The 27,840-nt window shown below is 44.2% G+C and overlaps 2 protein-coding genes across 6 annotated transcripts; both read left to right on the top strand.

The window, feature by feature from the left end:
• The first annotated feature begins 220 nt into the window (after positions 1 to 220).
• LOC102113972 (regucalcin) lies at positions 221 to 11,747 on the top strand. Of its 3 annotated transcripts, none has more exons than XM_005516503.3 (7): positions 221 to 343; positions 626 to 791; positions 3,621 to 3,803; positions 5,049 to 5,264; positions 6,753 to 6,884; positions 10,573 to 10,727; positions 11,454 to 11,747. In XM_005516503.3, exons 2-7 carry the CDS (start codon positions 629 to 631, stop codon positions 11,502 to 11,504), a joined length of 900 nt encoding a protein of 299 aa, XP_005516560.2. In that variant the 5' UTR covers positions 221 to 343; positions 626 to 628; the 3' UTR covers positions 11,505 to 11,747. The 3 variants fall into 3 exon arrangements, with proteins under 3 accessions (XP_005516560.2, XP_087907604.1, XP_087907603.1); XM_088051478.1 differs by having other exon boundaries at positions 258 to 343; positions 581 to 791; XM_088051477.1 differs by lacking the exon at positions 221 to 343 and having other exon boundaries at positions 537 to 791.
• Positions 11,748 to 14,084: 2,337 nt separating this feature from the next.
• Positions 14,085 to 26,069, top strand: LOC102113789 (regucalcin-like). 3 transcript variants are annotated; one of them, XM_088051599.1, is made up of 7 exons: positions 14,085 to 14,197; positions 19,877 to 20,045; positions 20,507 to 20,689; positions 21,913 to 22,128; positions 23,572 to 23,703; positions 24,327 to 24,481; positions 25,587 to 26,069. In XM_088051599.1, exons 2-7 carry the CDS (start codon positions 19,880 to 19,882, stop codon positions 25,635 to 25,637), a joined length of 903 nt encoding a protein of 300 aa, XP_087907725.1. In that variant the 5' UTR covers positions 14,085 to 14,197; positions 19,877 to 19,879; the 3' UTR covers positions 25,638 to 26,069. The 3 variants fall into 3 exon arrangements, with proteins under 3 accessions (XP_087907725.1, XP_005516559.2, XP_087907724.1); XM_005516502.3 differs by lacking the exon at positions 14,085 to 14,197 and adding an exon at positions 16,832 to 16,868; XM_088051598.1 differs by lacking the exon at positions 14,085 to 14,197 and adding an exon at positions 18,513 to 18,571.
• The last annotated feature ends 1,771 nt before the right edge of the window (positions 26,070 to 27,840 follow it).

A 27,840-nucleotide genomic window follows, 5' to 3' on the forward strand; every position in this document is an offset into this window, starting at 1 on the left:
CTCTCCGGGGGTTGACAAACCTGGCCACGCGGTGGGAAAGCTCTTCTCCCTTTTTTCCCTCCCAGCAGCTCTCGGAAGGGGGGGGGGTGCAAGCCGCTGCTGTTGGACCGGCGCCTGGCAGGCTCCAGGCGCTGGCCCTGCGGGAGAGGAGGATCCCGAAGGGCCCGGCAGGCCAGCCCGCCCCTGGCGGGGTACCCGAGGCGGCCGCTTGCCCTCTCCCGGCCCGCTATAAGAGCTGCTCGCTGCTGGCAGCAGCTACGGCCGGCCGTGCTGGGGGCGCGCTTCCTTCTTACTGTTATTCATATTTATTGCTGCTGCTCGTCTCTCCCGTGTTCACAGGCAGGTAGGTAGGCACATGCACACGCATGTGTGTACGGGACACGGCGGTGCGCCCCAGCAGCCGGGCATGCGGGGGCGGGCCCGCCGGCGGAGCGGCCTTTGCCTCCCTGCGCCCGCCCGCACCCCCCGATTTAATCGTTTCCCTCCCTTTTATTATTACCCCTCTTTTTTCTCTTTTTTTTTCTTTTTTTTTTTTTTTTAAACCCCCCCATTTTTTCCCCGCCGTTCCCGCTCCCCGCAGCCGTGGCGGGGCCGGGGTAACACGCGGTGACGATCCCCTCCGCAGGCCATGTCCTCCGTGAGGATCGAGTGCGTGGCCGAGGAGGGCTACGGGATCGGGGAGTCGCCCGTGTGGGACGAGAAGGAGGGCGCGCTGCTGTGCGTGGACATCACGGGCAGGAAGGTGTGCCGCTGGAGCCCGCTCACCGGGGAAACGCAGGCCATGCCCGTGGGTAAGGAGCCGCTGGAAAACCCTCCTGCGTGTGCGGGAGCTGCGTGCTGGGACTCGGGCTGTGACCCTCGGCAGCTGCACGGTGCTCAGAGCTGGAGAGCTTTCCCTACAGCCTGCCTGTCCTCGCTGGCCAGCACGCTGGGAGACACTAAATACAGACCAGACCCAGTCCTGGGGACTTTCCTTATGACTTTTTGCTACTGGGTTGTGTTTGATCTATTGCTTTCCCCTCTAAGCTGTCCACAGCTTGATCTCCTTAGCTCGTACCTTGTCCCAGAAGTAAACTTCTGCTGGTGTCATTAGTAGTTCTGATGTGAGTGATCAATGCTCATAACATCTTCTGTATTAAAGGAAGAGTTCCAATAATGAGTTAAAAAGTTGATACTAAGGTAGTGGTGTCACCAGCTAGAGTCTCAATGGTTCAAGTATTTTTTCCAGAAAGGAAGAAATATGCTATTAAAAAGTGATTGCATTAAAAAATGATTGCAGATTTACTGCTGGATATGATAAATATTTGTGTTGGTAGACAGCTCCTTCAGTGGTTTCAGTACAATTTGTTGTTTTCTCACATTCACTAGCACTTGGTGAAAATCAATTTTGTCTACTTATAGAATGTTCGTGTTATTCACTAGAAACTGATCTGGGCTTATCTGCCTTTCAGATTACTGTAGTTGCCAATTTAAAGATGAGAGAAGGCCTGATGCTAATCTTGGAAATGTTGCTTCCCAAATTTACCTCCTCTTAGCTTAGCTGAGGGAGTGTGCTTCTCCCTGCCTTTCCCCCAAACTGATCTACTCTCCAAGGTGTAGTATTTTACTTGTGGTCTCTCTGGAGATGTGGAAGAGAGAGCAGCTGAAATAGCTATTTTTTTATTATTATTACTATCTTAATTTTTTTAAAAAAAAATTTGTATTGTTTCCTCTCTTTAACAATGAAATAGTTATGATTAATAGCTGTGCCTTTGGGAATGCCATGATTAAAAAAAACCCATCAAAACCCCAAACAACCAAAGAATGCCATGGGATTATTGTAGTAGGTTTCCAAAGTGGAAACTAAGAGAAATTATTCATTATTAAAGCTTTTAATAAGAGAATTACAACAACCCCGTGTTCAGAGACAGCTTCAAATGCCCTTTTATAATTCCTCAGGGGAAACACCATAGCTGCATAACTGTGCCTGGAGGGGACACCTATGTTCAGTTTTCTCTTGGGCATAAGATGGTGCTGCAAATCAATCAATTCCTGCAGAATGCTGCTTTAACAAAGCCCTCCGGGGTCGCAGGGCACTGAGCTGGGTGCACGGGCTGAGGCACTCCTTGCGCTGGGTCTGTGCAGTGAACAGCAGGGTGGCTGTGTCCTCATGCACCCCTTTCCTCTGGGGTGATTTGTCAGGAAGGTATGGAGCTGTTCTTGTGGCTGCAGGGACACCTGGATGTCCACCAGCTCCAGTGGACAGCTGTGCTTGGGGACTGCTCCCCCCAGGCTCGGGGGGTGCCCTGGGTGCTGCCCAGGAGGAAGGACTCTGCTAAACCACTGCCCCGTTGTTTTCCTGTGAGAACAAAAGTGTATTTGCAATCCCATTCTCAGCTAGGAAAGCCCCTCCTGCTGATACAGGCAGAAAACCACTTTTATTAGTGTGGTTACTGGCAATCCGAAGAGCAGCAAAATTACTTCATGTGGCAGGTGCCACACATGGCTGAGGGGACTCTGCTGTCCTCTGTGCTGGCATGGGAAGAAGGAGTGGCACCCCAGTGTAAATGAGTCCAGACCACCAGCAGCCTCGGCTGCCAGAGCTGAGCTTGCAGTCAGGTGTTCACCTCCAGTGCTGGGGGCAAATAGCATTCGGATTTCTGGCGTGCTGCTCCTGCTGCCAGGGCTCCAAAGGGAAGGGGCGTCCTGAGCCATGAGTAAACAGCAGGAAAGGAGCAGTTCCTCTTGTCACCCAGTGGTGGCTGGTGGTGGTTATAAATGTGAAAGTATTTCCTAATTATACCCCTGCAAAGCTATAAATACAAGAAATGTTTCAGTTTTGAATTAGAAAATTAGTGACTAGTCCCATTTATAGAAAATATTATGCCAGACTTAGCTGCCCTGCCTAAAATTATTATTCCTTAGATTGCATCTGATTGTAGGCTTTTACAGAAATGTTGTCTTCACACTCACTGGTTTTGGGTTTTTTTTCCACTAATTCCTTTATAGTAACCTGCAATTGAGGTTTTATGCATAATAGCTCAAGTGAGTGTAAACTAATCATGGAGCACTTACTAGTTTTCAGTTTTGTTTTAGCTCTTGGGAAGCTCATGGTGTGTTTTTGGTGCTGCTGGAGGCTGGTTTGAGCGGCACAACAGAGTGTAGTGAGGGAGGGTGTCTCTCCTGCCCAGTGTGACCTGTCCCAGTGCAGAGATACTCTGCCTCCATCACTGCAGGGCTCATTTACACAGGAGCTGTGAAAAATAAACACGGTTGCTCTAGAGCTCTTGTGGCAATTGATTTTTCCCTTGGTGAAAGGGAAACACATGCAGTAAGCTATTATAAAAAGCATATGTTCCTGTCCCCCTTTTTATACTCTTTTTTTTTTTTTTTTTTTTTTAATAAAACACCTAGCACAACTAAGTGCTGGTAATGATTATAGCTCCTGGTAGCAGTGGTCATACTCAAGTTCATGTGGCAGAATCTGTTTCTATGCATTTAAACATCAATTTTGTTGGTAGAAAAGTAGATTGTTTCTCTTGCCTGTGGTTTCGCCGAGTTCAGCTGGCCTGTCTAAAGTGGGCAGAAAAGAAGTATCTCTTCACAGCACATCTCACTTTTCAATTTCACCCCATTTCCAGATGCTCCTGTGAGCTCTGTGGCTCTCCGGAAGTCTGGGGACTATGTCATCACCCTGGGAACAAGGTTTGCTGCTTTGAAGTGGAAAGAGGAGCTGGTAACCACCGTTACTCAAGTGGACAAGGATAAAGCAAATACCCGGTTCAATGATGGGAAGGTGGATCCTGCAGGGAGGTATTTCGCAGGTATGCTGCAGTCTCTCTCCTCCCTCTGGTGCTTGCTGGGTTGAGGTGATAAGATGTAATGATCAGTTCTGGATGCAGCAAGTTTTCCTTCATAGTTGAACGGTGGGGATTTATTTTGCTGTCTTCAAACACAGTTTAAACCCATTTACAAATCTGTTTATATCACCTAATATAATGGCACTATCTAATCTGGACTGTTAAAAAGAGGCTGACTACTCGGAGCCTGTCTAGTTTAAGATACTGGCCTTGCCTCTTCCCTGTCAGTTGCTTGTTTTAAACCTTGGAAGGGTGCCAATAGAAAATACTTTTCCAGTGAGAAATTTATTATATTGCATGGTTTGTTCTCTGTAACTCAGAATATTATTTCTAAAAACTAAGGGACTATTCATCCTGGAGATGAGAAGGCTCAGTGGATCCCACCTGACTGGGGAGGGAGTAGAAGAGCTGGAGGCCAGGCTCTGCTCAGTGATGCCTACTGAAAGACCAGGAGTGGGCACACACTGAAACTCAGCCAATTCGGTATGAACGCAAAAAAATTATTTTACTGAGAATGATCAAACAGCGGAACAGATTGTCCAGAGAGAGTATGGAGTCTTCATCCATGGACATCTTCAGCAGCCATCACTGGTGAGAGGAACCTGTGGTGTCTGACCCTGCTCTGAGCAGGAGGTGATCCTGATGATGCCCAGAGGTGCCCTCCAGCCTCAGTTGTGATCCTGTCCTCCTGTTTTTTAAAACACCATTCTGTGCTTCTGCTGTGTCGCTCAGTCCTGAGGCCTACCTTAACCTGCATTTACCCAGCCTCTTCAAGAGCCAGTCGCAGCTGCCAACTTCAACCTCAAAGACGAGATTTGCTTTAAAAGAGGCTTTAGTGTAAGACTCATTCTGAGGGAGGAGGTAATGTTTTTCCACTCTCTCAGCTCCACAAGACATGAAGATTTATTGTAAGTTAACTGCTGGCCACACCTGTCTTAATATATGAATGACTGAATGAAACATTTTGCAGGAATCGTGCTGCACACCATTTCTGCCTCAGAAATGTTCACCAAAAGAGCAAAGGCTGTGTTTTGCCACCTTCTGCTAAAAGCAAGCACTTTGGAAGTTCACCTTTTTCTTTTGCTTTTAACTCAGTTTATTCCTCAAATTTCAGAAGCCCACTGTGGCGCTCCCTTCTACATTGGCAGTGTGATCTGGAGGAGGGTCCATTTACTCTGAACCTGCTTTCTCCCCTTTGGCTCTGCACAGGTACGATGGCAGAGGAGATTCGTCCCGCCGTGCTGGAGAGACACCAGGGCTCTCTGTACACCCTCTTGCCTGACCTCTCAGTGGTGAAGCACTTTGACCAGGTGGACATTTCTAACGGGCTGGACTGGTCACTGGATCACAGAATCTTCTTTTACGTTGACAGCTTGTCCTACTCGGTGGATGCCTTTGATTATGACCTCCAAACTGGAAAAATTGGTATGAATGGTTGTGTTTTAAAATAATTGTTTGTGCCTAAAGACTGTGATGTTTGTTTCTGCTCTGGTTATTCCACAGAGATGATCAGAGCTTTGGGAGCACTAATCCAGAAACCTCTTTCGAGCAAAACAACAGAAGCCATATTAACACCTGTCTGCGCCTGCGTAGGCTCCTGGCTCAAACCAGTCAGGGTCGTTTGGTAATACTATAAAGTATTTAAATTGCGAGGCAGTTTGAGTAGTGATCTGTACCACTGTTACTAAACACAAGGCATATCTGATCTTCCAGTAAAAAGGACAAAGTGTATCTCACCTGTCTCTTCCTGTGGCTGCGTGTTTCTTGTTACTGGGAGCACAGGCAAAGTGACAGCAAGCTTGTAGTCTTGCGCAAAACCTCTGCCAGCTTCACTAGGTATTTTTTCACTCCTCACCCTGTTTTGTTTTTTAAAATACAAGCTACTGAATGAAGATTCTGCAGAAAGAACAAGGCAACAACGGTAGCAGTAACTCAAAGCTTCCTTCATTAATTTAAAACAAAACAATGCCTTAAGGGCTTCTACAAGCTTGGGCAAAAGAAAAATTCCGGTGACTTGGACTAGTAATTTGCTTTTGAGTACATGGGCTGCAGTATTTTGCTTTGAAAGAACCCAGCCAATTTGATGTTTAGTTTTAGAACTCTGAATTTAAAGTGATTTTGGATGTAGCACCTTGTCCTAATGTCTCACTGCTATGGCTTACAACTGAATTTTTCCTTAGAAAATAAGGTACTTCTCTCTCACTCATTCTTGCTCGCTCATTCTGTGGGCAGTCTGACAATCCCCAGGAGCAAAAAGGAAACTCATTAAAAATATTGCTGCATAGGAGAAACATTGAAGTTGTCAGAGCATAAAATAAACAATGTTGGGAAGTTTGGTTTAATTTTCTTTAATAACACTGGATAAAAGTTCAGATAGAGTTGTTTGTTTCTGGGTCGATAGTATGCCTTTGAAATTGATGCTTTTCCTAACTCTGTGTTTATGTAAGCTCTCAGTTTATATATCTGAAAGTCAGTTTTGTGTTTGAGCAGTGATTATTGGCACGTTCCAGCAAACTGTTTGAAAAGTCTCCAGCTGGAGCAACCCATACTGGAAATGATTCAAAGTGCTTTTAGAATAAGTAATTAATTTTATGAATATATCTAACATTAATTTATTCAGTTATTCATTTAATATTGCAAGTAGAGAACATGAGTGGTGCGCTAGAAATGAATGCCAGAAAGAAGGATTATACTTTCAATGGATAGAAACTGATCCACAGGCTTTCATGCTGAGAAACAACTGTCTCGGGAAACAAACAGGGCAGCAGACACAATCTATTTCTTTCATGAGAAAAAAAGTCAGGGCCTCAGCACAGCTTTTGAAAATAATGGTACAAACAACTCTGCTGGGCTGTGACTGATAAAGATTTTAGCAACTGTCTCGCTCAGTTCTGTGGTTTTTCTAACCTGCAGGCAACCGTAGGAGCATATACAAACTGGAAAAAGAAGAGAGCATTCCTGATGGGATGTGCATTGACACAGAAGGCAAACTCTGGGTGGCTTGTTATGATGGTGGGAGAGTGATTCGCCTTGACCCTGAGACAGGTAAGTCCTTGCAAAAGATGGAATGGAATTTTGTGTTAAAACAAACCAAACCAAACAAACAAACAAAAAACCCCAAAAAACAAACCAAACAAAAAAACACAAAACCAAAAAAAACCCAAAAAAACCCCAGAGTGAGAGGTAGGGATTTTTTCACCTCACAGAAATGGTATGTCTGCTCTTTTATTAAAAAACCGTGCTTTTTTTCTTTTTTCCTCTTTTTTTTTTTTTATTATTATTTCAAACAGTTTTATGTCCCTCCTCTCAAAAATTACCTTTGTAAATAAGTCTCCTTTGTTCCCAGCATCTGTAGTGTTGGAAAAGATAAAGTTACTAAGGACACCATCATTCTACTTGTGAATTGTTTGAGTTAGCATCCTCTTGCATGCTCCAAAATTAAGACCAGTGTTTATCTCATTGATAAATGGGAAAGATGACTTAAACCAATTTTGAGTCTTGTTTCTTCAGCTTAGTGTATTATTTTGGGCAGCCTGCTGGATTTTATTAAAAATCCCACAGGACACTGATGCCAGCAACGTCTTTTTTATTGTTGGGAGTTATTTGCACGATCAGTTTTGCAATGAAACAATTAAAAAAATGTTTAATGAATTCCACAGCATTTTATCATTCCCACAGTAATGTCTTGGGTGTGCCCATTGTCTGAGTCTGTTGTTCATTGCTGCTCTCATTTGGACTCTTTGGTGTGCCAGGGATGATTTACTCTGGGTAGAAAACACATGTAAAGCACTTAAGGGAAACTGAAGCACACTGGCTGCAAGGGGCTTTTGGGTGAGAATGGGAGCATGATTTTGTTAGCTCCCAGACAGCACAAGTTTGCATCATGCAGCAGAAGAGCAACTGCCCTGGGATACGTCTGAAGCCCAGAGATTTTGTGGGACTGCGGATTCAGGGACACCAGTGCTTTGTCTAGAGCGCACAGCAGACCCTGGCACACGTGCACCAGCCTTGTTTCTGACTCTGCTGGAAACCTTCACTTGAGGCTCAGGCTGTGCTTTCCCCCTCTCCTTTTGATCTGCAGCCATCCAAAGTCTTGCCAACCTGTGGGACTTCTCCAGTTCTGCAGAGTCTGCACCCCAGCTCTAGGAGAAAGAAGCTCCAGTTGGGAGATGCCAGCAGTGCTGGGACTTGTTTCTGGACCCACGTCCTCTCACTCTGGTGGGCACAGCACTCCTTGGTGACATCCACCAGCCCTCTAAATACCCTCCTGGGGTAACAGATTAAATAATTTTTCCTCTCTGGTTCACTGTTTCTACCTTTTTCCTGCCTGGCCTTTTTTTTTTTTTTTTTTCCCCTGACCTTTTTTTTCTTTCTTTTTTTCTCTTATTTTCCTTTTCCTTCTCCCTTTTGGAGGTGTTTTCATATGGGAAAGCTAGAAGGAATAGTGTCTGTAAGCAGATGGATAAGAACAGTAAAAATATTGATGGCAGAGTACATATCCCTAATGCACTCCCAGTCTTTAACCATGCTCAGAGATGGATGAGTTACTGATATGTAGGTAGTCTATTTCTCAGTGTATTTCTCTTCCATGAACCTCTTCTGTCTCCCCCTCACCCATGTCATAGCACTTGCAGGGAACAGTGTTAAGAAGTTTCACAGGATAAGTGTCCATGTCACCTTTTTTTGTGAATATCTCATGCTTATTTGCCCTTTCATGCTATCGTTTTAAAATAATATCTAAAATCTGCAATTTGCTGAATTCAGAACGAACTGAACTTATTTAGGGAGATAACCCAGGCATGTCTGAAGAGAATCCTATGAGAGCCTCTTTTAATGCACAGTAGACATTAAGTGTGGCTTGAATGGCTGTCAGCCAGTTGCAGATACATCCATCGATAAAGAGCTCATCTAAAGCACGTGAGGGATTTTCGGGTTTCAATGATAACAGAGCCTGGACTTTGTTTTTACGGCAATGGGACGAGGAAACTTGTTTGGCATCTTTCCTAAGTGAAGGTTTTTAGGTTCAGGGTGAAGCAGCTTTTCGGGTCTAGGCTTCTTTAGCAGAGATGGCTGCTGCCTTTGGCCGGAGGATGTGCTACAGGGAAAGGCTGATGGCTGATCCCACGGGGTTTGCAGAGGACTCAAGGGATGTCTAGCTCACATGTTACCAAATCTTGTCATAGCTTCTGATCACTTAGTGACCTGCTTGTTTTATTCTTTAAATTGGAATCCTAGAAGCATTAAGGTTGGAAAAGACCTCCAAGATGGAGTCTACCCCTAAATCATCTCTTTAAGTACCACATCTACATGGTTTTTAAATACTTTCAGGGATGATGATTCTGCCAGTTTCCTGGACAGCCTGTTCCAATGCTTGAAACCTTTTCAGTGAAGAAATTTTTCCTAATATCCAATCTAAACCACAATTAAATATTTTATAGTTCTTCCTAATGATTGTTTTTAATATCCTTTGACTTTTATAGTGTCAAAAAGATTTGCTATATTTGTCTCTTCTATAGAGATCAAGCACAGAGTAATACTTCAGATAGATTGTAGAGCATCCAGGTGCAGATTTTCTTGAAACTCCAGGGAGACACCTCAGAGCTTTGTAAATTGTGTCTTCCAGGCTGTTATCCACTGATACAGTTGTACAACTGCAACCAGGGTCTACCCCCTTGTCTTTGGGGCTCATGCCTCTTTTCCTACAGTCCATGTTTTTTCCTTTTGATTGCCCTTCCCACTCGCTTTCTCCCAGACTTGGTGTCAGTCAGTTTCTAGGGTTCCCAGCATCAAAGGTACTTTTCTGCTATTTCAATACATCACTAAAGTTAGTTGCTGTAAGGGGACCAAATCCTTTATACAAGCAGTTGGGAGGACTGAAAAGTTACACATTTTGTACGGAAATTCATGTACTTCAGCATGTTTCTAGAAAGAGAAAGTCACTTGTAGGTACATAAAATAGATGTAATGAAAATACGCTGTTATTGCCCAGGATTAGCAGAAATTTTGGAAAAATCTGCTGCAAGATGTCTTGACAGCCTTCTGGTTAGGGCTAGAGGCGATTTGTTCACTGCCATCATTAAGACTCTAGTTATTTGTTGGCATAATAGATGACACATAGTATTATTTATGGTTGTGCTAGCTTTTTATAAACATCAGACATGTCCTATGATCCCTGTTTTATGCAAACTTGATTTGAAAGACTATTGAAATTTCAGGAGAAACTTCTAGGAATTAATCTTCCTTAACCGCAGGCAGTAGAGGTGTAGCAGGAGGTACGCCTCCGTAACGCTGCATGAGGTCTGCTCGCTCCAGGCTGCCTTTGTAGTTAAAAGTAGAAAAGTCAGCAGGTCTAGGGCGTGATTCATGTGACCTGTTTCAGAGAGGAATTTTATCCCATTTCCATTGACTCCATGGACAGCCTAGATGCCGAGCTCAGATACCTGTTTGTGCTATGGATGTTAGCATTTAATTAGAGGATGAGCTGGGATTGAAGTTGGATTTGTTGGTGATACCTGAAACTGAAACTTGTCAAATGATAAATCATCAACAAACAGGGTTCACAGAAGTCTGGTTTCTCCCTGTCATGGTGCTCATCAGTCAGGATGGGACCTCCCCCAGCCCTGGTTCCCGCTTTGGCAGAACACCTGGCTCCACAACGGTTATTTGCCATAATTTGTTTAAATTTCTTGTTCTAAGTAGACAAACAGGAAACATCATGCATGTTTTCCTTCAGGAAAAAGACTCCAGACTGTGAAACTTCCCGTAGACAAAACAACTTCCTGCTGTTTTGGAGGAAAGGATTATTCAGAAATGTATGTGACTTCTGCCAGTGATGGGATGGATAAAGAGTGGCTTTCACGGCAGCCTCAGGCTGGTGGGATTTTCAAGGTGAATGATACTCTCTCCTTTCATTTTAGAAGGCCATTTTTTCACTCCTGATTGTTTCAGGTAGCAAAACTCCAGTTTGCAGTGGTGGGAAAAAGATAGCTGTTAGAACATTGGTCATATGTGTTAAGCTGCTGTTTGTATTTTTTGTTCCTGTTGCAGAAAGTTAAATGCATTTAGAGATTTGAAGATACTTTTAGAGTTTAAGCTTTGCACCAGTGCTGACAGTGCAAATTTTCTATGCAATTGTCTCTTTATACTTCTCCCTCTCCCAACACTGTTTGCGTTTTCTATTTATGGAAAGGATGGGTAAATACATGTCTTAATCAGTGGCTGATAAAAGCATCTGATTTATTTATTTTCTAGTTAATTATCATGAAGTTATCTCTTTAAAAAATTATTCCACTGGGATTTGTTTTAAAGCCCTGCTCTTTGTGTGTGCATGCCGAAGGTTACATTGTGAACTGCAGAATTAAGGCTTAGCAGTATCTAAGAGAAGAGGCTTTTGGGGAATGGACTTTGGCCTGTGATTACTGAGCTTTAGAGAAAGAGCACACATTGAAATTCCAGGCTGTGATGAGCTGATGTGTGCAAAATATATTAGGATGTCAAGTTGAAGGACACAGTCCTTTTCTAAATTAAAGCATGTCTAGTTGTGTAAGGAAACCAAGTGTCTGATAATGGTGAATTAACTCTCTAATTGTCTTTTTTTTCTCTGTGTTTTAACAGATAACAGGACTGGGGGTGAAAGGAATTCCACCATATCCATTTGCAGGTTAAATACACTCTTCAGAATGGATTAGAGAGGGCTGAAGTAAGCGAGACAAGTCTGAAGGTCTTAGTCTGGTGCTCAGCATCTTTTGCTTCGAAACCATAACACCATTAGAATATTTTATCAGGAAAGGATGAAGAACTACTAAGATACATGGAATATTTTAAACTGATATTTTTTCTCCTCCTAAACTTACTTTAAATATATGATGGTACTTTTTCTGTTGTGCTAAAAAGATTCTCATCCTAATAAGCCACTGTTGTAATTCTATTTTATGATTAAATAATATTTTAATATCTTTTTATTGAGTGTTTTTCTGTCTCATTTGCAACTTATATTGTTTTTCTGATTAAACTAGTTGTACTGTCTCTTTTACATATTTTCAAAGTTCCCTATAAAATGCCCTTTGGTGGTCTTACCACTGTTTTAACTGTAACTTTGTCCTGTGGAGTTCTCAACAACTGAAACATTGATACCTCTCACTGTGCATCTGCAGCTTCCTTGTAACAGGCCTCAGCTGTGGCTGTGCTTAAATTAACTCTGGCTGGAACTGATCACCCTCTCTCCCCAGTGCCTGTTACCATGTTGCTAATTTTGTTAAATACAAACCCAAAATTTTTGAGTCAAGAGCCATATCCTTTCCTATCCTTTGAAAATCTTGTCCTGTTCTGGGGACATCCACGATGACAGGAAAACGTTGGGCATTTTTGGCCGTTTGTGCATAAAGCACAACCTGCACACAGCTCCTCCAGAACCAGCCTTCCTTCTGAGTACAGAGAGGCAAGGCAGGCCCACAAGCCCAAAAACCACTGCTTTTATAAATGTGAAGGAAGGGCAAGACCTGTTGCAATTTCTTTACACCACCTGTTGTATATGAAAACCTACTCACTGGGATTGCATTTCTGCTTTTAACTTCAGGCTTGTGTGTACTCCAACAACTGTCATGTATCTCTGTTGGATTTTAAACTGCAGATTTTTGCTCTTGGAATGTTACATGTTCCCATATTAGTGCACTTCCATCTGCAGGTGGAATTATAGCTGTGTGTCCCAATGCTGCTTGGTGAGAGTAACCCACCAAGTGACTGCCCAGTGAGCCTGTGGCAGCGCGTTTTCTCTCCAGGTAGCTCCAAGGATCAGTACGCAGTGGTTTGACATTTCTGCAGGCTTGTTGCAGTTGGTTTCTGATGGATCATCTTGTGTTGGTTGTGCCCTCGAGTGTGCAGTGGGTGACTTAGCTGCCCACCAAGGCCTTGATGCTGCTTTGGTCCTAGGGTTCAAAGATTATTTTGTGCACATTACTGTTTTCCCTCTTCAAATCATGCAGGGATCTGTCTTGGCAGCTGGAAAGAAAAGATTTAAGCAGCCTCACTTAGTGTGAATGACTATGAAGCAGTGAAGGAAGCTGGGCCTTCTTTGGAGTGCATATATCCTTCATTTGCTTTGTGCTACAAGGCAATCTAAAAGCACGGTATTCAGTTGAGAGAGGTGGTGAATGTGGCAAGTTTAGGGCTCTGACTCTCTAAAGTCATAAACCTGGTGATACCTGCAGCTCAGGTGGTTGGGCTGCTATGGTTGATCACTAGTGGAGATCTAGAGATGCAGCAGAAAATAAGTGGACATAAACACAGATAAGCTCCTTCTGCCATCACTGTTGAGGTTTTGTACCTGTGCTCATCCTCATACCACCACAATGGCAGTAGGGTGATTGCCAGCACAACACAAAAAACAAGCCGATCTATGTTGATGCTGCATTAGAAAAGTAAGAGCAATAGCTTGTACAGGCATGAAAAACTGGGTCAAAGATTAGTTTATCAGAGCTGGCCAGGAGTCACCCTGGCCAGGAGGCACAGGGAGGAGGATGTGGCTGCTGGAGCCCTTCTTCCTCCATGCCGTGCATGGGTGGCACTGGGCAAATGTCTAAATAACATGCTTCTTTGTGCCTGTGAGTGTGAGCACAGAGGCAGGTAAAATAAGCTGCTGCAGACATTTTACAAATGAATGCCACCTCCCCCTTCTGTAAAAGCTTGGCTTTGCTACGCAGGTTTCGTGGGCTTCACATGAGCAGGAATAGCCAACTCTGCCAGGAGAGTTGCATTTTTAATGTTGCCGAGATGCCCTGGGAGCGCGTCTCAGCGCAGCCTCCAGTGCAGAGGCTGTAGCTGTTTCCCGCACCCCAGCCCCGAGGAGCCCAAACTGGTGCTGCTGGCATATTTTGACTTGAGTCCCATGACAGAGCACTGGATCTGGCAAACTGGAGCTGAGCCGTTGCCGGCTCCCTCAATTAGGAAGGCTTCCTGACTTTAGTTTAATCCCTCGCTTATTAATGACGCTCACCTCTTTGATCAAATACCAGCACTGATTTCAATTAGGGTTGAGCAAGAACCCAGTGACAGGAAAGGCTGTATCAGGAGGAGCAGCTGCTGTGCCCTGAAGGGTTTCTTCACCCTCATGACCAAAATCTATAGTCATAGGTGAAGCGTAGTTGTTCCCAACCAAGCTGGAGAAAGCTCTTGTAATCCTTTGCTGGCAAAATAGCTCTGCTGAAATAAAAGCAGGCGGCACTGACTGCCTGGGGAGCTCCAGTTCTTCCCATCTCAAGCACAAGGGAGGGACCAGGCCTTTCCTACAAAAGGGCGAAGCCACAAAAAGATAAGCTTTGGCTTCACTTTTGGGCAACACTGTCAAGTGGGATACTGCTGGGGTGAGTACCTATATCTGTGTCTGCCCAGGGTTTTTATTACCTGAGTCTTTGATAACTCTGACCATGCCTGTTAGAGGCAGTGCTCTCCCTCCAAGAGGGAGACAGCTGCAGAGGTGCATAAATACTGTAAGGGGTAGGGACAACCCAAATAACAAGCAAAGCTGAACTTCTAGAGCAATGAATGACAGGATGGGCCCTCAAGAGAATAAGTAACACAAGAATATTTTGGGGAGTTATGGGGAAAAAGAGGGAAGCAATGTTTTACTAGATATTTGCAAAGCCACAAGAACAAATTCCAAGCTATTGTCTGAGCACATGCCTGTGGGGAACAGAAGACAAGTACAATTATTTAAATACCACATTATGTGGTGCGATAATGCCTTGATACTCTCACAACTACTCTATGTTGATAAAATCTAGGGACTGTAAAAAGAAGCGGTAAGAGTTGCACTGGAGGACACCGAAGCAGTGGGAGAGAGGAAGCCACACCAGAAGGAGACAAGTGGTTAGGTGTCAGCCAGAGGTACAGGGGTACGAGGCTGCCTTTGGCCAACTTCACTAGAAACTTCTGCTTTACAACCCAGCAACATCAGAAACAAACAAAGTGCGTGGCAGGGCCAGGCTCTTTATGTTGTGGAAACAATTAAAAGAATGGCTGGCTGGCTAGCAAATACATGTACTTGCTGCTGCAGAGTTGCACCATTCATCAACAACACCCACAAAATCTTTGAGATGTGTCTCTTCCTAAAGTGACTGACTTCTGGAAAGGCAGATGTGGGGGATGTTGAAATGGCAGAGTGGCAGATGTGGTATTTGTGTTGGTAGCCTGGAAGTGGTCAGGGTAGGACTAAGAGATGGTGCAAAATGTGGCAGGGGCATCCCCAGAGCATTTGTAGCCACATGAATAAATTAGAGAGATGTGTTCTGGTATAATTTTCCCAGCTGCTGTCCTTCCTGTGCCACGAGTGATCCAGCATCCGAGTGCTCACCCAGAAAGCTTCATGTTTGGTGTCTTCTGTTGCAGCAAGGTGAATTCTTTGTCCCTCTGCCTGAGTTGGTTTTATTTTGCTGTAGCCTGTGATGGGGAAGTTAGTCAAGCCACCAGAAGTGAAGAGCTGTGTGGCAAATGTGGTTTTCTCCTCCAAAATCCATTCAGAGAAAATGCTTTGGAAAATATTTTGCAGAAAACAAGATGACTTTTGTTTTTGATTTTTTTTAGTTGAAAATTAATTTTAAGTTAAAATTATCATAAGCCAGAATTTTCCTTTTGAATGTGTCTTTCAGCTGAAAATGCTGTGAAAAAAAATACATATTGTTCTACTTGAACCTCCCTTCAAAGCTATTAAAAAATGGTTATAAAAAGGAAAGCAGAGGTAACATGGTAATTTTTCTCAGAGCAAGCGGAGACTGAGGGTTTGTGCTGAGATGAGATGGAGCCATTGGAGGCCAAGGAAATCTCAGAAGGGTCCTCAAAACACCCAGAACCACTTTGTCTGTAATTCAGTGATTTTGGAAGGAGTTTGAATTGGAAATATTACTGGCTTTTTCCCCTAGAAATGTTTGAATTTGTCTCTGTCTTAGGGCTGTAATTTTTTAATCTGTGAATGTGGTTGATGGTGACTATGATAGGATAATATGACTATCTTGTCTACTTGCTTATCAGGGAAACATGTTCATCCTGTGAATCACTTGAACATCATATTAAAAAGTTCATTAAAGTCTTTCAGGATAAAGAAAGGCGTTGTTCCTGCATGCTGTATTGGGGGTGATTTCTGTCAAGTGGCCTCTGCCCTCGCTGAGTGTGGCCCTGTCACCAAAATTCTGGTGGTCGCTCTGGCTCTGTCCAGCTTGGACTCTGCCCCCATGACAAGCCTGCCTTGTGCCCACCTTGCTGACCCTGCTATCACCTACGTCTGCTGAGCAGGGCTCAGTAAGAGAAGGCACTCGGCATCTCCCACCTTTGCCTCCCACAGACAAAAAAAAGAAGGCAAATGCCAAAGAAGGAAGAAAATAAAAGCCAGGCAAGACACCGCCATCCTGCAGCACCCGTGGCAATTGCTGAGACTCCCTGGTAGAAGTCCTTCCCTGTGTGTGTGTGCTACAGGCAGCAGCTTGGAGCTCTTTGCTAAAGTGGGATCAGGCTTTGCATGCTCGAGGAGAGGAGCCCTGTGACTCCACACACAAGAAGGTTGTGGCACAGCTGGGAGTAGGAGCCAAGTCTTAAAGATGATAATAAGTCTTAATCACAACAATATTTTTTTTTCCTTATCAGAGTAATACAAAACCCTCCCTTGCATCTTTCATTAACCTTCCCTTTTCAACACCCTAAATTTTGGAAGACTGGGCTAGCCCTTGGGGCGACTGAATGGTGCAATGCCTCAGTTTCCCTCTCGCGCTCTCCTGACATGAGAAAAATACTGAGCAAGGATTTTTCTCTATCACATGTCCTGCTGCTGGCACTGCAAACCAGACCATTCAGAAAGGCTTTGGTCCCTGCCTCATCATTCATGTGACTGCTGACTGAATACAAAATGTAAAAGGTTACCTGCTCCATGCAGATAACATCAACTGGTGCACATTTTTAACCGTCGCTGGAAACAGCAGCCAGTTTCATTGGACCAGTGCGGGAAAAGAGTCACCAAGCCAGGTCTTGCAATATTTTCCTCAGCAGGTGCGTTGATGTGATGAACTGCAGAGTTTCGTGTAGGTGTCCTCCAGCTTGGTAAAGATATTCAGCTGTTTGACTGAGGGGAAAAGGGTTCTTAAAATTCATAGGTTTATGCAGATGGTTGCTTGACTGTACATTGAAAGTTTTAGCTGTCTGCCTGCTTATTTGAAGGCTCAGTTTGACATCAAAAATGAAATGATGTGTGTTTGCGTGGGAGGGTGAGAGGGAGGGAAGCAGAAAAAAACTTTTAAGGCCAGTCATTCATTTGTATTTTACCTGTATCTTTTTAGGGGTACTGAAATGACCAACTTTTGTCCAGATGATTTGAAAAGGAATGTGGACAGAGGTCTAGAAAGGCTATTTTCAAATAGGTACCAGAGAGAGGGTTTACTTTCTAGTGCATACAGGATGTTTTACATTATTTTTTTTATTCCTAACAGAAAAATTTTCTTATGGTCTCCAAATTCTGGTAACTTTTACCAGACAGTTTAACAGTTTAACTTGGAAAATGTTTCAGTGACACCTGTCTGCCCCTTAGTCTCCATAAGGGGTTTGGGCATGAGTCCAGGGGGCTACAAAGCCAACAAAATGTTGGGAAGAGGATATGGGCAGGGTGAATGTGGTGATTTTTTCTGCAGGGATTTTGCTTTGAGAAAATGCAGAAATATTTGGTGATTTTTGCTTGGAATTTTTCATCTTTCCTTGCATGCTCATCTCTGATGGGTCAGTGCTGTACCAAGCAGGGTGTGAGGCACCACAGATGAAGGTGTGCAAGGTGGCAGGATGCCTGGGGACTGATTATGCTGGGATATTTTCACCTGGGTTTTTGGGGGTCATTTCCTCATTTTTCCCTCTGAGATGCTGTATTTGGTGAAAAGTTACTGCTGCATAGATCCATGGGGTGTCAGCAGGGAGGGCATGGCAGGAAATGAGCAGAGCACGGAGCAGAGGGGGGACATGGACTGGATAGGATCAGGGCTGAGTCCCTTACAGCTTGTGGGGACTCTTCTGGAGAGCAATGCTGCCACTTAGGGTTGGATGGTCCTTCCTGTTAAAAGTTTCCATTTTCAGCTGCTTGTAAAAATTAGTGAAACCTCAGCTAGCAAAGCACAGACCTTCCCTTCTAATTACCCTCTTCTTAAAAACAGGGAAGGCAATAAAAACATAAAAACAAATGATGATTTGAGCCACAATATTCACCAGTATGGAAAACTCCACAGCTGGAGTGACACACAGGAGTTATTTCTTTGGCAGAGGGGATGGATGCTGTGGTTGAATGTGCAGCCAGGGAGGGAGGATGTGCACTGAGAGTCCGTGGGACAGGGCAGGTCTCTGCAGCATGGCTGGGGGAGCAGGGCAGGGGGAAGCAAGCAGCTGGTGCAGGCAGGATGGTTTCTCTCCTGCCTATGCCTTGTGAAACAGCTGGCAACGGTGTGATTGTGTACTCCTCATGTGGCACGTGGGGTGGGTCTATGAATCAGTATTTCACCACAGCTTATCTGCCAGGCCCCTGCTTTGGTGTTGCAGAAGCTGAACAAAAAGGGATCTAAATGAAACAGGAGCTGGTGGGAAAATAAAGGTTTAATAAGGCTCAGCTGGGTCAATGAAACAACTGATAAGACAAATGCACATTGGCTGCTGCAGATCTGGAGCCTTTCTGCCTCTGCAGGAACTGCACTGCTGCCAAAATCTTGTTTCCCCACCAGGTGAGAACAGCTCTGTGCTTTCTAGACCATGATACGATAAAGTCAGCATTATGTCTCCAAGCCTCAGGTCCCACATATGGCAGCCACGTGACACAAAGCTTTAACCCACAAAAACTCACTCCTCCAGCTCAAGCATTGTTTAACAGGTTTCTGGAGGTTAAAACTTGGCATCTTGCTGTGTATCCTCATTTAAGCTTGAGATGTTATTTGCTATTTGGAACGGCTTGCTGCCCAGCCTCTTGTGGACAGAGTTTTTTGGAAGGGAGAAGGATGTAATTGATAGATAGGTTGTTTGAAACTTACCTTGATGGTGTGACTCATTGCAGGAAAGATCCCATGTCCCTCAGCCCTGGCATTTCCACTCACAGTGATTGACTGGCTCTTCCCACATATTTTGAAGTGCATTAATGCTAATTAATTATCTGTAAACCTTATCACCAGCTCACCTACTAGGAAACAATACCCACTTGAAGATAGTAATCCCTAGGACTGATATTATGTCAGGGATTGGCTGCTTCCCAAGAATTATCTCCCTATCTGTGGAAAAAATGTGCTGAGTCCAGTGGGTGCAGCAGTGGAGGCGGCTCCATTAGGGGTGACTGAGGCAGTGAGTGGGCCCCTTTCTTTTGTCAGAGCTGAATGATGGAGGTTATTGCTCACATCCCACCCCTCAGCAAGGTCAGGGCAGGCCCAGGATCTGTGTTCTGGACGACATCAATGGGTACTGGACACAAACCTGATGGATTGTGCACCCTGTGTGGATGTCCCTGTGAGGACCCTGCTCCAATGGGGATGGGGTAGCCAGGGCATGAGCAACTTCTGGCAGAAGCAGGCACATGGAAAGGGAGCCTCACTGGTGACTGGCCCCTCAAGCAGCAACTGGGGTAATTGCACCCCACAGCCTGGCATTGGACAAAATTTGGTGTATGCAGCAGGGGTTGGAGATGAAGTTGGGGCAGTGATGAAGAGGAAATGCTTAGAGGGAAAACAAAGCAGTAGAATTTCAAAGGCAGGAGCTTTCCTCAGTATTTGCATATTCTCACTGACTTGGTGTGGGAACAGGCATTTGTTGTGTAGTGGCCTCTACAGTAGAGTGGATGCTGTGGGTGTGTAAATGTCTTCCTATGGAGGAAGTCAATGCACCTGTGTTAATAGGGCAGAGCCTTGTTTTTCCACAAAAAGATTTCTGACTCATTGGTGCTGCCTTCTGATCCCTCCCTGTGGTCTGGAGGACCCTGGGGATCATTGGCACGAAAAAATCCACATGAGAGTTTTTAATTACATCCATTATTCACTTCCCCTCAGACCATGTCTTCCTCCATCAAAATCGAGTCTGTTGTGAAGGAGAAGAACCGGATGGGAGAGTGCCCAGTCTGGGAGGAAAGGGAGAATGCACTTGTCTACGTAGACATCAACTCACAGAAAGTTTGCCGCTGGAGCCCAGTCACCAATGAGGTGCAGAGCGTGTCTGTGGGTAAGAGTCTGTACTCACTGCTTCATCCTGGGAGTCTTCTCTGTCCCGTCCACCCCTCCTGGTAGGAATCCTCCAGGCTGGTGGTCTCTCTTACTTTCCATGGGACCACACACCCTGTCTTCCCACAACGTGTTGCCGAGCACAGTGTGGCCTAAGCCAGCCAAGCAGAGAGGACCATGAACATGTTGTCCCTGATGAGCCTAAATGGGAATGCATATTTCATTTGGGAACTGCAGAGGAAAAGGTACAATCCTAATGGCTGTGCCATCCTAGAAGGTGGAAAAATCCATAGAATAGAGAGCCAGTGAGATGTGCTAACAATCCCAGGGGAGAAGGATCTTAGCCTTTCCTGCTCAGCCTTTCCTGGCTGGGGATGTCCCAGTCAAGCCCAGAGGCCCTTGTTGAGGGCTGAGTGATGGTCCCAGAGCCACCCTTCATCTTCTGCTCTCTCTCACGCACAGATGCCCGTGTCGGCTCAGTGGCTCTGCGCCAGTGTGGGGGCTATGTCATTGCCCTGGGGACCAGGTTTGCCTGCCTGGACTGGGACACCCAGGCAGTCACCACCATCCTCGAGCTGGAGCAGGATAAACCCAACAACAGGTTCAATGATGGGAAAGTGGATCCAAAGGGGAGGTTTTTTGCTGGTAAGTTCCTGGCAGAAATTTCCCCTGGAGCTAAGGGAAACTAATTACAGTGTATTTTATAGAAGGCATTTTATTCCATGTCTTGTGAATGCTCTGCTTGGTTACTGCCCAGTGGAGGAGGACAGGGGCATCCACATCTTCTGACCTAGATGAGGACAGACGCTGTTGACAAGGGCCATCTGTCAGGAAGGCTCCCCTACTTGGTGGATGGTGTTTTTCAAACAGCTGCCTTCATGGAAAAGAGAGTGAAGGGGTCATATAAGTGTGATTTTTTTTCTGGAGATGTAGAGAAGGATGCAGCTTCTAGAGCAGAACATGAGCTTCAGCTTGCACCCTTTATATGCAGCCTCTCTTGGTTAGCCTGTGAAAAATAAGTATGTTGGGTGAGATCTTCAGCCTCCTGAAGGCAAGAAAGATGTTCAGGTTGTATATTATGTAAAAGGTCTTCACCCACAGGGTGGTCAGGCACTGGAACAGGCTCCCCAGGGAAGCAGTCATGGCACCAAGCCTGACAGAGTTCAAGAACTGTTTGAACAATGCTCTCAGGCACATGGTGTGCACCTGTATTTTAAGGTCACAGCCCATATAAACCACGAAAGTAGCCTATAAAGAGCAACAACAAAAACAGCATATGATGCCTGCCTGAATCTTGGCTTTTGTTGTGAGCAAAGCCTCAACCCCCTGGCGCATCCTGGTGGTCCTTTGGGTCTTTGATGTCTGTGACTTAAAGCTCATGGCAATACAAAAACATCCTTTAATTGGCCAGGATCAGCTCTGTGGGAGGCAGCTGCACCTGATCTGCTCCTTTTGCTCTTTTATCAATCTGACAGGACCTATTAGTCCCTTTCACCATAGGATTGTAGAATTGTAGAATCGTAGAATGGTTTGGGTTGGAAGGGATCATTAAGACCATCTAGTTCCAAATGCCCTGCCATGGGCATAAACAGCTTCCACTAGACCAGGTGGCTCAAAGGTCTATCCAGCTTGGCCTTGAACACTTCCAAGTATGGGGCATCCACAGCTTCTCTGGGCAGCCTGTTCCTTTGCCTCACAGAAAAGAATTTCTTCCTAAAAATCTTCTCTTTTTGGGAAGAAAAGAAAAAAAAAAATTCACAGTCCTGTGATTCTCCCTAGGAGCTCTTTGTAACACTTACAGGCGGTTTTTGGTCAAACACAAGGAGCAAGTTTCTACTTTCTAACCAGCGCTCCCACTTCCATTTCAGGTACGATGGCTGAAGAGACAGCACCAGGGGTCCGTGCGAGGCGGCAAGGAGCTCTCTATACCCTCTTCCCTGACCATTCAGTAATAAAACAGTTAGACCAGTTGGACATCTCCAATGGTCTGGATTGGTCCCTGGACCACAGGACCTTCTTTCACATTGACAGCCTATCATACGCTGTCCATGCCTTCAACTATGATGTGCACACTGGAAAGATTGGTACACATACTTCTAATTTTGGTGACAAGTAGTGCTACTGCTCTGTCTGCAGCAAGACCTGGGCCTGTGAGAGGCATTGATTTATTAGACAGATCACATATCTTCTGGTTATAACTTGTCAGCTGGCTGACTGTGATATTTCTCAAATTTAGTTACACACCAGGTGTATTTGGTGAACAAACTTTTGACGGTCTTTCAGCTTACTTTGATCTGGAGAGATGGCTCATACTTTGACCTGTTCAAAGAGCTGCAGGGAAGAAGCCATTTACACTGCAGAATTAGAAAGACCTTTTAGGATGGTGTTTATTCTTGAGTGCCATCTACTGGAATTACTTTGTACTTGTTCCATAAATACAAGTGGAGAACATGCACGTACTTCACAGAAAGATGTTCGGAGAATCAAGCTATCATTGTGATGGAGGTTTCCAAAGCAAGTTTCTGAAATTAAGATGTTTTCAAATTTAACCGAAATTAATTTTATGGATAAACATTTTTTATTATATCTGCAAGGAAGAAAATTTAAGTGTAAGCAAAATGTATCTAACCTAATTTCAAAACTCTTTGAAATATTTTCATACTGTATCAGCCTGATATACTCCACAGGAATTTAAATGGCTGAACTGCCTTTGTACTTTAAAGAGCGCAGACTTTGGGTAATCACGATGAAAATTGCACAAAGTAATTACATTCACTCAGATTTCATTTTGTTGAAAAGATATCTTTCTGTAGATTTTAAGATATAAGATTTCAAAAGAAGATATAATGCAGCCTTTCCCTCTGCAAATACAAAAAAGTAATATGTTTGAGCTTCCTAGGCTTGGCTTTATGTCTGTTCTTGGATAATGTAATGACCAGAAGGTGCTGGGTGGGTCCATGGCCCATGGGCCCTACTCCATGGACCAGATGTGCTCACCAACAAATCTGCACTGCATCCTAGACCATGAGCAGTTGGTGTCCAGGCTTAATCAAAACTGGTTGCTTGGCTGGCCATTAAAAAGTAAAGTTTTTGACCTTAAGCTAGGAGAGATTGCTTATCACCAATGTTTAAACTCGGGTAATTATTTAGGTGACCTATCCAGGCTGCCATAACCAATGAAAGTCCAGGAAAAGTTATTGTACTTGCAGCAGTTGTGTTATGGCAAGCAGCAGGTGGGTTAACAAGAGAGATGAGGGCACTTCGTTCTCTTCTCTTGGTAAAATAACAGGAACACTAATTTAGTACAACCCCAGACTGAAATGGCTGTGCTGGGGACTTGCCTTTGCCAGGCTGAATTAGGCTTTTAACACATCTGCAAAATGCGGGTGTGATGTACATTTTGCAGCCAGTCTTCCTCACAGAAAATGAACGTAGCTGTTTGCAAGGGCATGGGAGATGCTAGACTGGTATCTGATACAGAATGGGTAGCAGCCCACATAACATCAGCTTTGTAACTCTTCCTGCAGCCTGCCCCAAGCTTTTGTACCATCTGGAAAAGGAGGAGCAAATGCCTGATGGGATGTGCATAGACGCAGAAGGGAAACTCTGGGTGGCCTGTATTGATGGTGGCAGAGTCATTCGCATAGATCCAGAGACAGGTGAGGCTTCCACTGGTTTGTGCACATAATGTGAGGGAAATGGCAGCAGGAGGAGTGGTTTGAAGGTGAGATAAGGTGGAATTTATTGCCCATTTCTGCCCCATGGGTTGCCAAGAGCATCACTGGCTCAGGCTCTGATCATGTAGAGAGTTCAGCTCCCTGTTCTGCCTCCCAGTGTCAGATACCCCAGCTCCCTTGTTGGCTGATGAACTGCACACTGTCCTTAATAATACCACTATCAACAACCCCCACAAAATACTGCATATAAAATTTCTCATGTTGAAATGTTTAACTGGAAAATGCTTAAGGAACAACATCCATCCCAGGCCAGGTGTCCCTGCCCTTCCTGACCTCACACACAGTACTGCTTTGTTTTGAGAGAAGGAAATGGAGCCTTGCAGATGTGGGGGAGAGCCTGAAAAATAGTTAGACACGAGGCAGATGAAATAATTTGATTTCCCCACAAACTGTCCTTTGGGATATGGTCTCTGTCTGAAGGGGAGGTGCTTTCTGAGTAAATGTCACATCTGTGCCACATCTACTAATAGTGCATTCATAATTACATGATTCCTAAAAAATTAACGTTAGAAAACAATTGCACATTTTGTTGCACAATTGCACAGGAAAAAGAATCCAAACTGTGAGGCTGCCTACTCCAAGGATCACCTCTTGCTGCTTTGGTGGAAAAGACTACTCAGAAATGTATGTGACTTCTGCATACGATGGACTGGACGAGGCCACCTTAGCCAAGGAACCTCATGCAGGAGAGATTTTCAAGGTGAGCAGATTTTATTTCTTTCTTTCTGTACATCAGACCCGCCAAACCTCATGTTCTGAGAGTGAGGTGTCCCCGGCTGCCCTTGCTCATCCCACTCACCTCATGAGCTGCTCCAGATGCACTGCTTGTCCCCCAGCCAGGCCCAGCTGCTTTTGCATAGATGCTCACGCACTTGGAAGGAAGATTTGGAGAAGTTACAAGTAATAGTGTTGATAGCTGGGCTGGCCAAAGTTGGCTGGGCAGGATCTGAAAGCAGTGAGTGGGTATGGATCTGCCATATGGATATTGTATTCTGTAATACACTGCAAGAAATTGCTTTTATCTTTTTTAATTATTTGAATCACTTCTGGAAATTTTATTCTCTTACTTCTCTGTTTTTAATTGTGCAAGGTAATCAAAATGCTTACAGAACATATTTCTCCTTTAAAAATTAAATGTTTATATTTACCAGAGCAAAATTTTGCATCTCAATCCAAAAACTTTTCTCTCTTCATTTTTTTTGCTCCATTAGTAAAAAGCACATCAGGAAAACAAAATGCTGTTCATACTCAGAAATTGCCATCAACCCAAACCAAACTCTTTTATTGGTTTAGCCACAGGATGAACATGTTACAGGAGGGATGGAGATATATTCTGGGGTCTGGGACACTCCTGTTGAAATAGAGCAGATTTCTCATGGCTGAGAATTGATACATTTAGGCAGCACAGTTTGGAAGCCCACAGGAGGATTAAATAAGCATCTTTTGTAGTTTTGTTTTCCAGTTCCACAAGGGAATTGGTGTTTTTCAAACTCACATTTGTCTTGCCCAGGCAAAGTGTGTTAAAAGTTACTATGAATTGTATTGAAGATAAGGACTCCATGTGAGGGCCACAGATAACATTTAAATTAGCAAAATTATTCAGTAGTGTTTGATAATCTTAAAGAGTTTGAAAGAACTCCAAGTAATGACTCATTTTGGGCTCCTCTTGAAGCAGGGGATCCTCCACGTGGTAGTCTTGTTGCTATGATATTTGTTCTACAATGTTTGAATGTTTTCGTTATACTCAGTTGGAGATTTATCTCTTTCCTTTCTTTTATCTTTCAATTTTTAATTTTTTAAAACAGATAACAGGCCTGGGTGTGAAAGGGATCCCACAGAACTTCTATGCTGCTTGAACCTTGGCACTAAACAGCAAAGAAGAAATGCTTCCATCTTGTAGTAATTCTGACTGGAAGAAGTCAAAAGAATTACAGAATTTATTTATGTGAAGATTTCTAAGCCCACATTTGTGAGTGTGCTTTTTTGGAGTTGAAGATATTTCTTCTTCTGTGGGCCTGTGGCTTGAAGCAATAGGTTAGAAAGGTGAAGTTAATCTGTGTTACACCTTGATAGCTTTTGTGACTTTCCCTAAACCTCTAAATGCTCAAGCGTAGTTTTGCTCAACTTTCTGATGACCAGCTCTGGATTTTCAAGTCTGTGCACTTCCCAAAGCAGAATCTGACTCCTCATGTTACAGTGATGCACCAGCAACAATATGGCAGATTTTAATAAACATTTTAAGAGTGGTGTCTTGAACTGGACTGTTCCTCTGCTGCAGGATTCCCCTGAAGTATCTTGGTTGGTTGTTTTGTTTTTTTTTTTTTTTTTTTTTTTGATGATCAGACCTATTTGTAGTATCCAGGTTCTATTTTTACATCCTCATTAGCCTTTTTCCAAGCTGTTCTGTCTTTAGGACACTAATTAGGCTGCTGAAAATAAACTACACAACTATATTTAAAGAAATGCTTACAGATGTTTTTTCTCTGCATTCAGATGTTACCATGAAAACTGTGTCAGACCACACAGTCAGTGCACACACAGGCTGTGAGCCACCAGGACAGCCTGGGATACCAAACACGGATGCTCAGTGGAGTTGTCCTTTCAGGAGTGATATTTCCATCCACACACATGAACTTCCCTTTGCTTTACGTGTCTTATTGTGCGCATGGCGTCACCGTCTTGTCCCCCTTTCTTCTGGTGCTCATCCTCTTCTGTTTCAAGTGTTTTCCTCCTTTTTCCCTTTAGATCTTCCCCTTCGTTCACCCTCCAGAAAACACAACATCAAGGTGTGTTTTTAGAGGCTGTTTAAATAACGACCCAGCACTACCCTGGACTCACTGAACCACTGTGATCCTTTCAGCATTTCAGAATGCTTGAGACCTGTAGATATGCAGTGAAATCTAGCCTTTGCATTGAGTTTGCTCTCCTTTTGCTGCCTGGAAAGATACACAGCACAAAATCCATTTTCAGATTTACACGCTGACATTTTGTAATGTCGTGAAGAAGGCAATAAGATGCATCATTTAACAGACCAGAAGTTTCAGTGCCTTCCTCTGAGGTATTTGACATTTTCACCCCTGCTATTCAAAGCCATCAGACACTATGAGCAGGGAGAAAGTACTCAATGCCTCATGAGGATAATCTCCCCCTGCATGAAGGAGCAGAGCAGTGTGGTTAGCCTGGAGAAATGTTAAACAAAGTTTCTGTAGGGCTGTACACAAGTTGCCTCTAGAATGAGGTGTTTTCTCCAAACCCAGCATCTTAGTGAGGGGTCCCTCACAACAGTTTTGAAAGAACCAAGCTGGGTTGATTTTTTCCTTTAAAAATATCCATATTTCCCAACTCTCTTATGTGGTAGCCTTTTGGCCTTCTGACAGATAGGAGATCTGGTGCTGAGATCTGATCAGGCAGGGGCTAGGTCAAGCCACATGTCCTAGGAAAATGTCCCACCTGTTTCAAAGGTGGGTGTGACAGGGGAAGCTTAGGTGGTATATTTGGCCCCTCAGTTGAACTGGGCCACAGTCTGGAAAGAAATCTGAGATCCAGAGGACCAGGAAGTACTGTTGAATATACTTGGCCACAAACAGGATTTTCCAAAGTCATGATCATTTCAGTGCTGTCACCTGAAGTCTACCCTAAAACCCACGTTAGGAGTTTTTCAGACACTTATTGTAGATGCTTACTTTAGGTCATTAGCAAGCACTTTGCTCCTGGGCTACTTGACCAGATAATTTGTGTAACAGGATAAAGGGGCTTGGCCTATCACTCCTACTTTTTGCCCTGGTGGGGAGGTGAGTCCATAGAGCTGCACAGAGACAACTTGATTGAGAAATAAAACATTCAGCTTATTGTAATGTTTGCTCAATAAATAGGCTGTTGTTTTTCTTCCTAAGTCATAATTCCAATCATAATTAAACTGCTGGGGGTTCTTAAGAGCAAGGGTGCTAAATGCCCTTCGGCACCATGTCAATGCCAAAGTGGTATAAGGAACAAGGACAATTATGCAGGATTTCCTGTTTACCCCATCTGGAGAGGAATGTGAGGCAGGGTGTTTGGAGG

The sequence above is a fragment of the Pseudopodoces humilis genome, chromosome 2 (genome assembly GCF_049639895.1).
Source record: "Pseudopodoces humilis isolate 2021_Gansu_Grassland_sample_001 chromosome 2, ASM4963989v1, whole genome shotgun sequence".
Taxonomy (NCBI): Eukaryota; Metazoa; Chordata; class Aves; order Passeriformes; family Paridae; genus Pseudopodoces; species Pseudopodoces humilis.

Excerpts from the sequence above, each read along its gene's own strand:
- LOC102113972 (XM_005516503.3), top strand. The coding sequence starts at position 629 with ATGTCCTCCGTGAGGATCGAGTGCGTGGCCGAGGAGGGCTACGGGATC. Across the intron at positions 792-3,620 it reads AACGCAGGCCATGCCCGTGG|ATGCTCCTGTGAGCTCTGTG; the intron begins GTAAGGAGCCGC and ends CCCCATTTCCAG. Across the intron at positions 10,728-11,453 it reads AGGCTGGTGGGATTTTCAAG|ATAACAGGACTGGGGGTGAA; the intron begins GTGAATGATACT and ends GTGTTTTAACAG.
- LOC102113789 (XM_088051599.1), top strand. The coding sequence starts at position 19,880 with ATGTCTTCCTCCATCAAAATCGAGTCTGTTGTGAAGGAGAAGAACCGG. Across the intron at positions 20,046-20,506 it reads GGTGCAGAGCGTGTCTGTGG|ATGCCCGTGTCGGCTCAGTG; the intron begins GTAAGAGTCTGT and ends TCTCACGCACAG. Across the intron at positions 23,704-24,326 it reads TCGCATAGATCCAGAGACAG|GAAAAAGAATCCAAACTGTG; the intron begins GTGAGGCTTCCA and ends ACAATTGCACAG.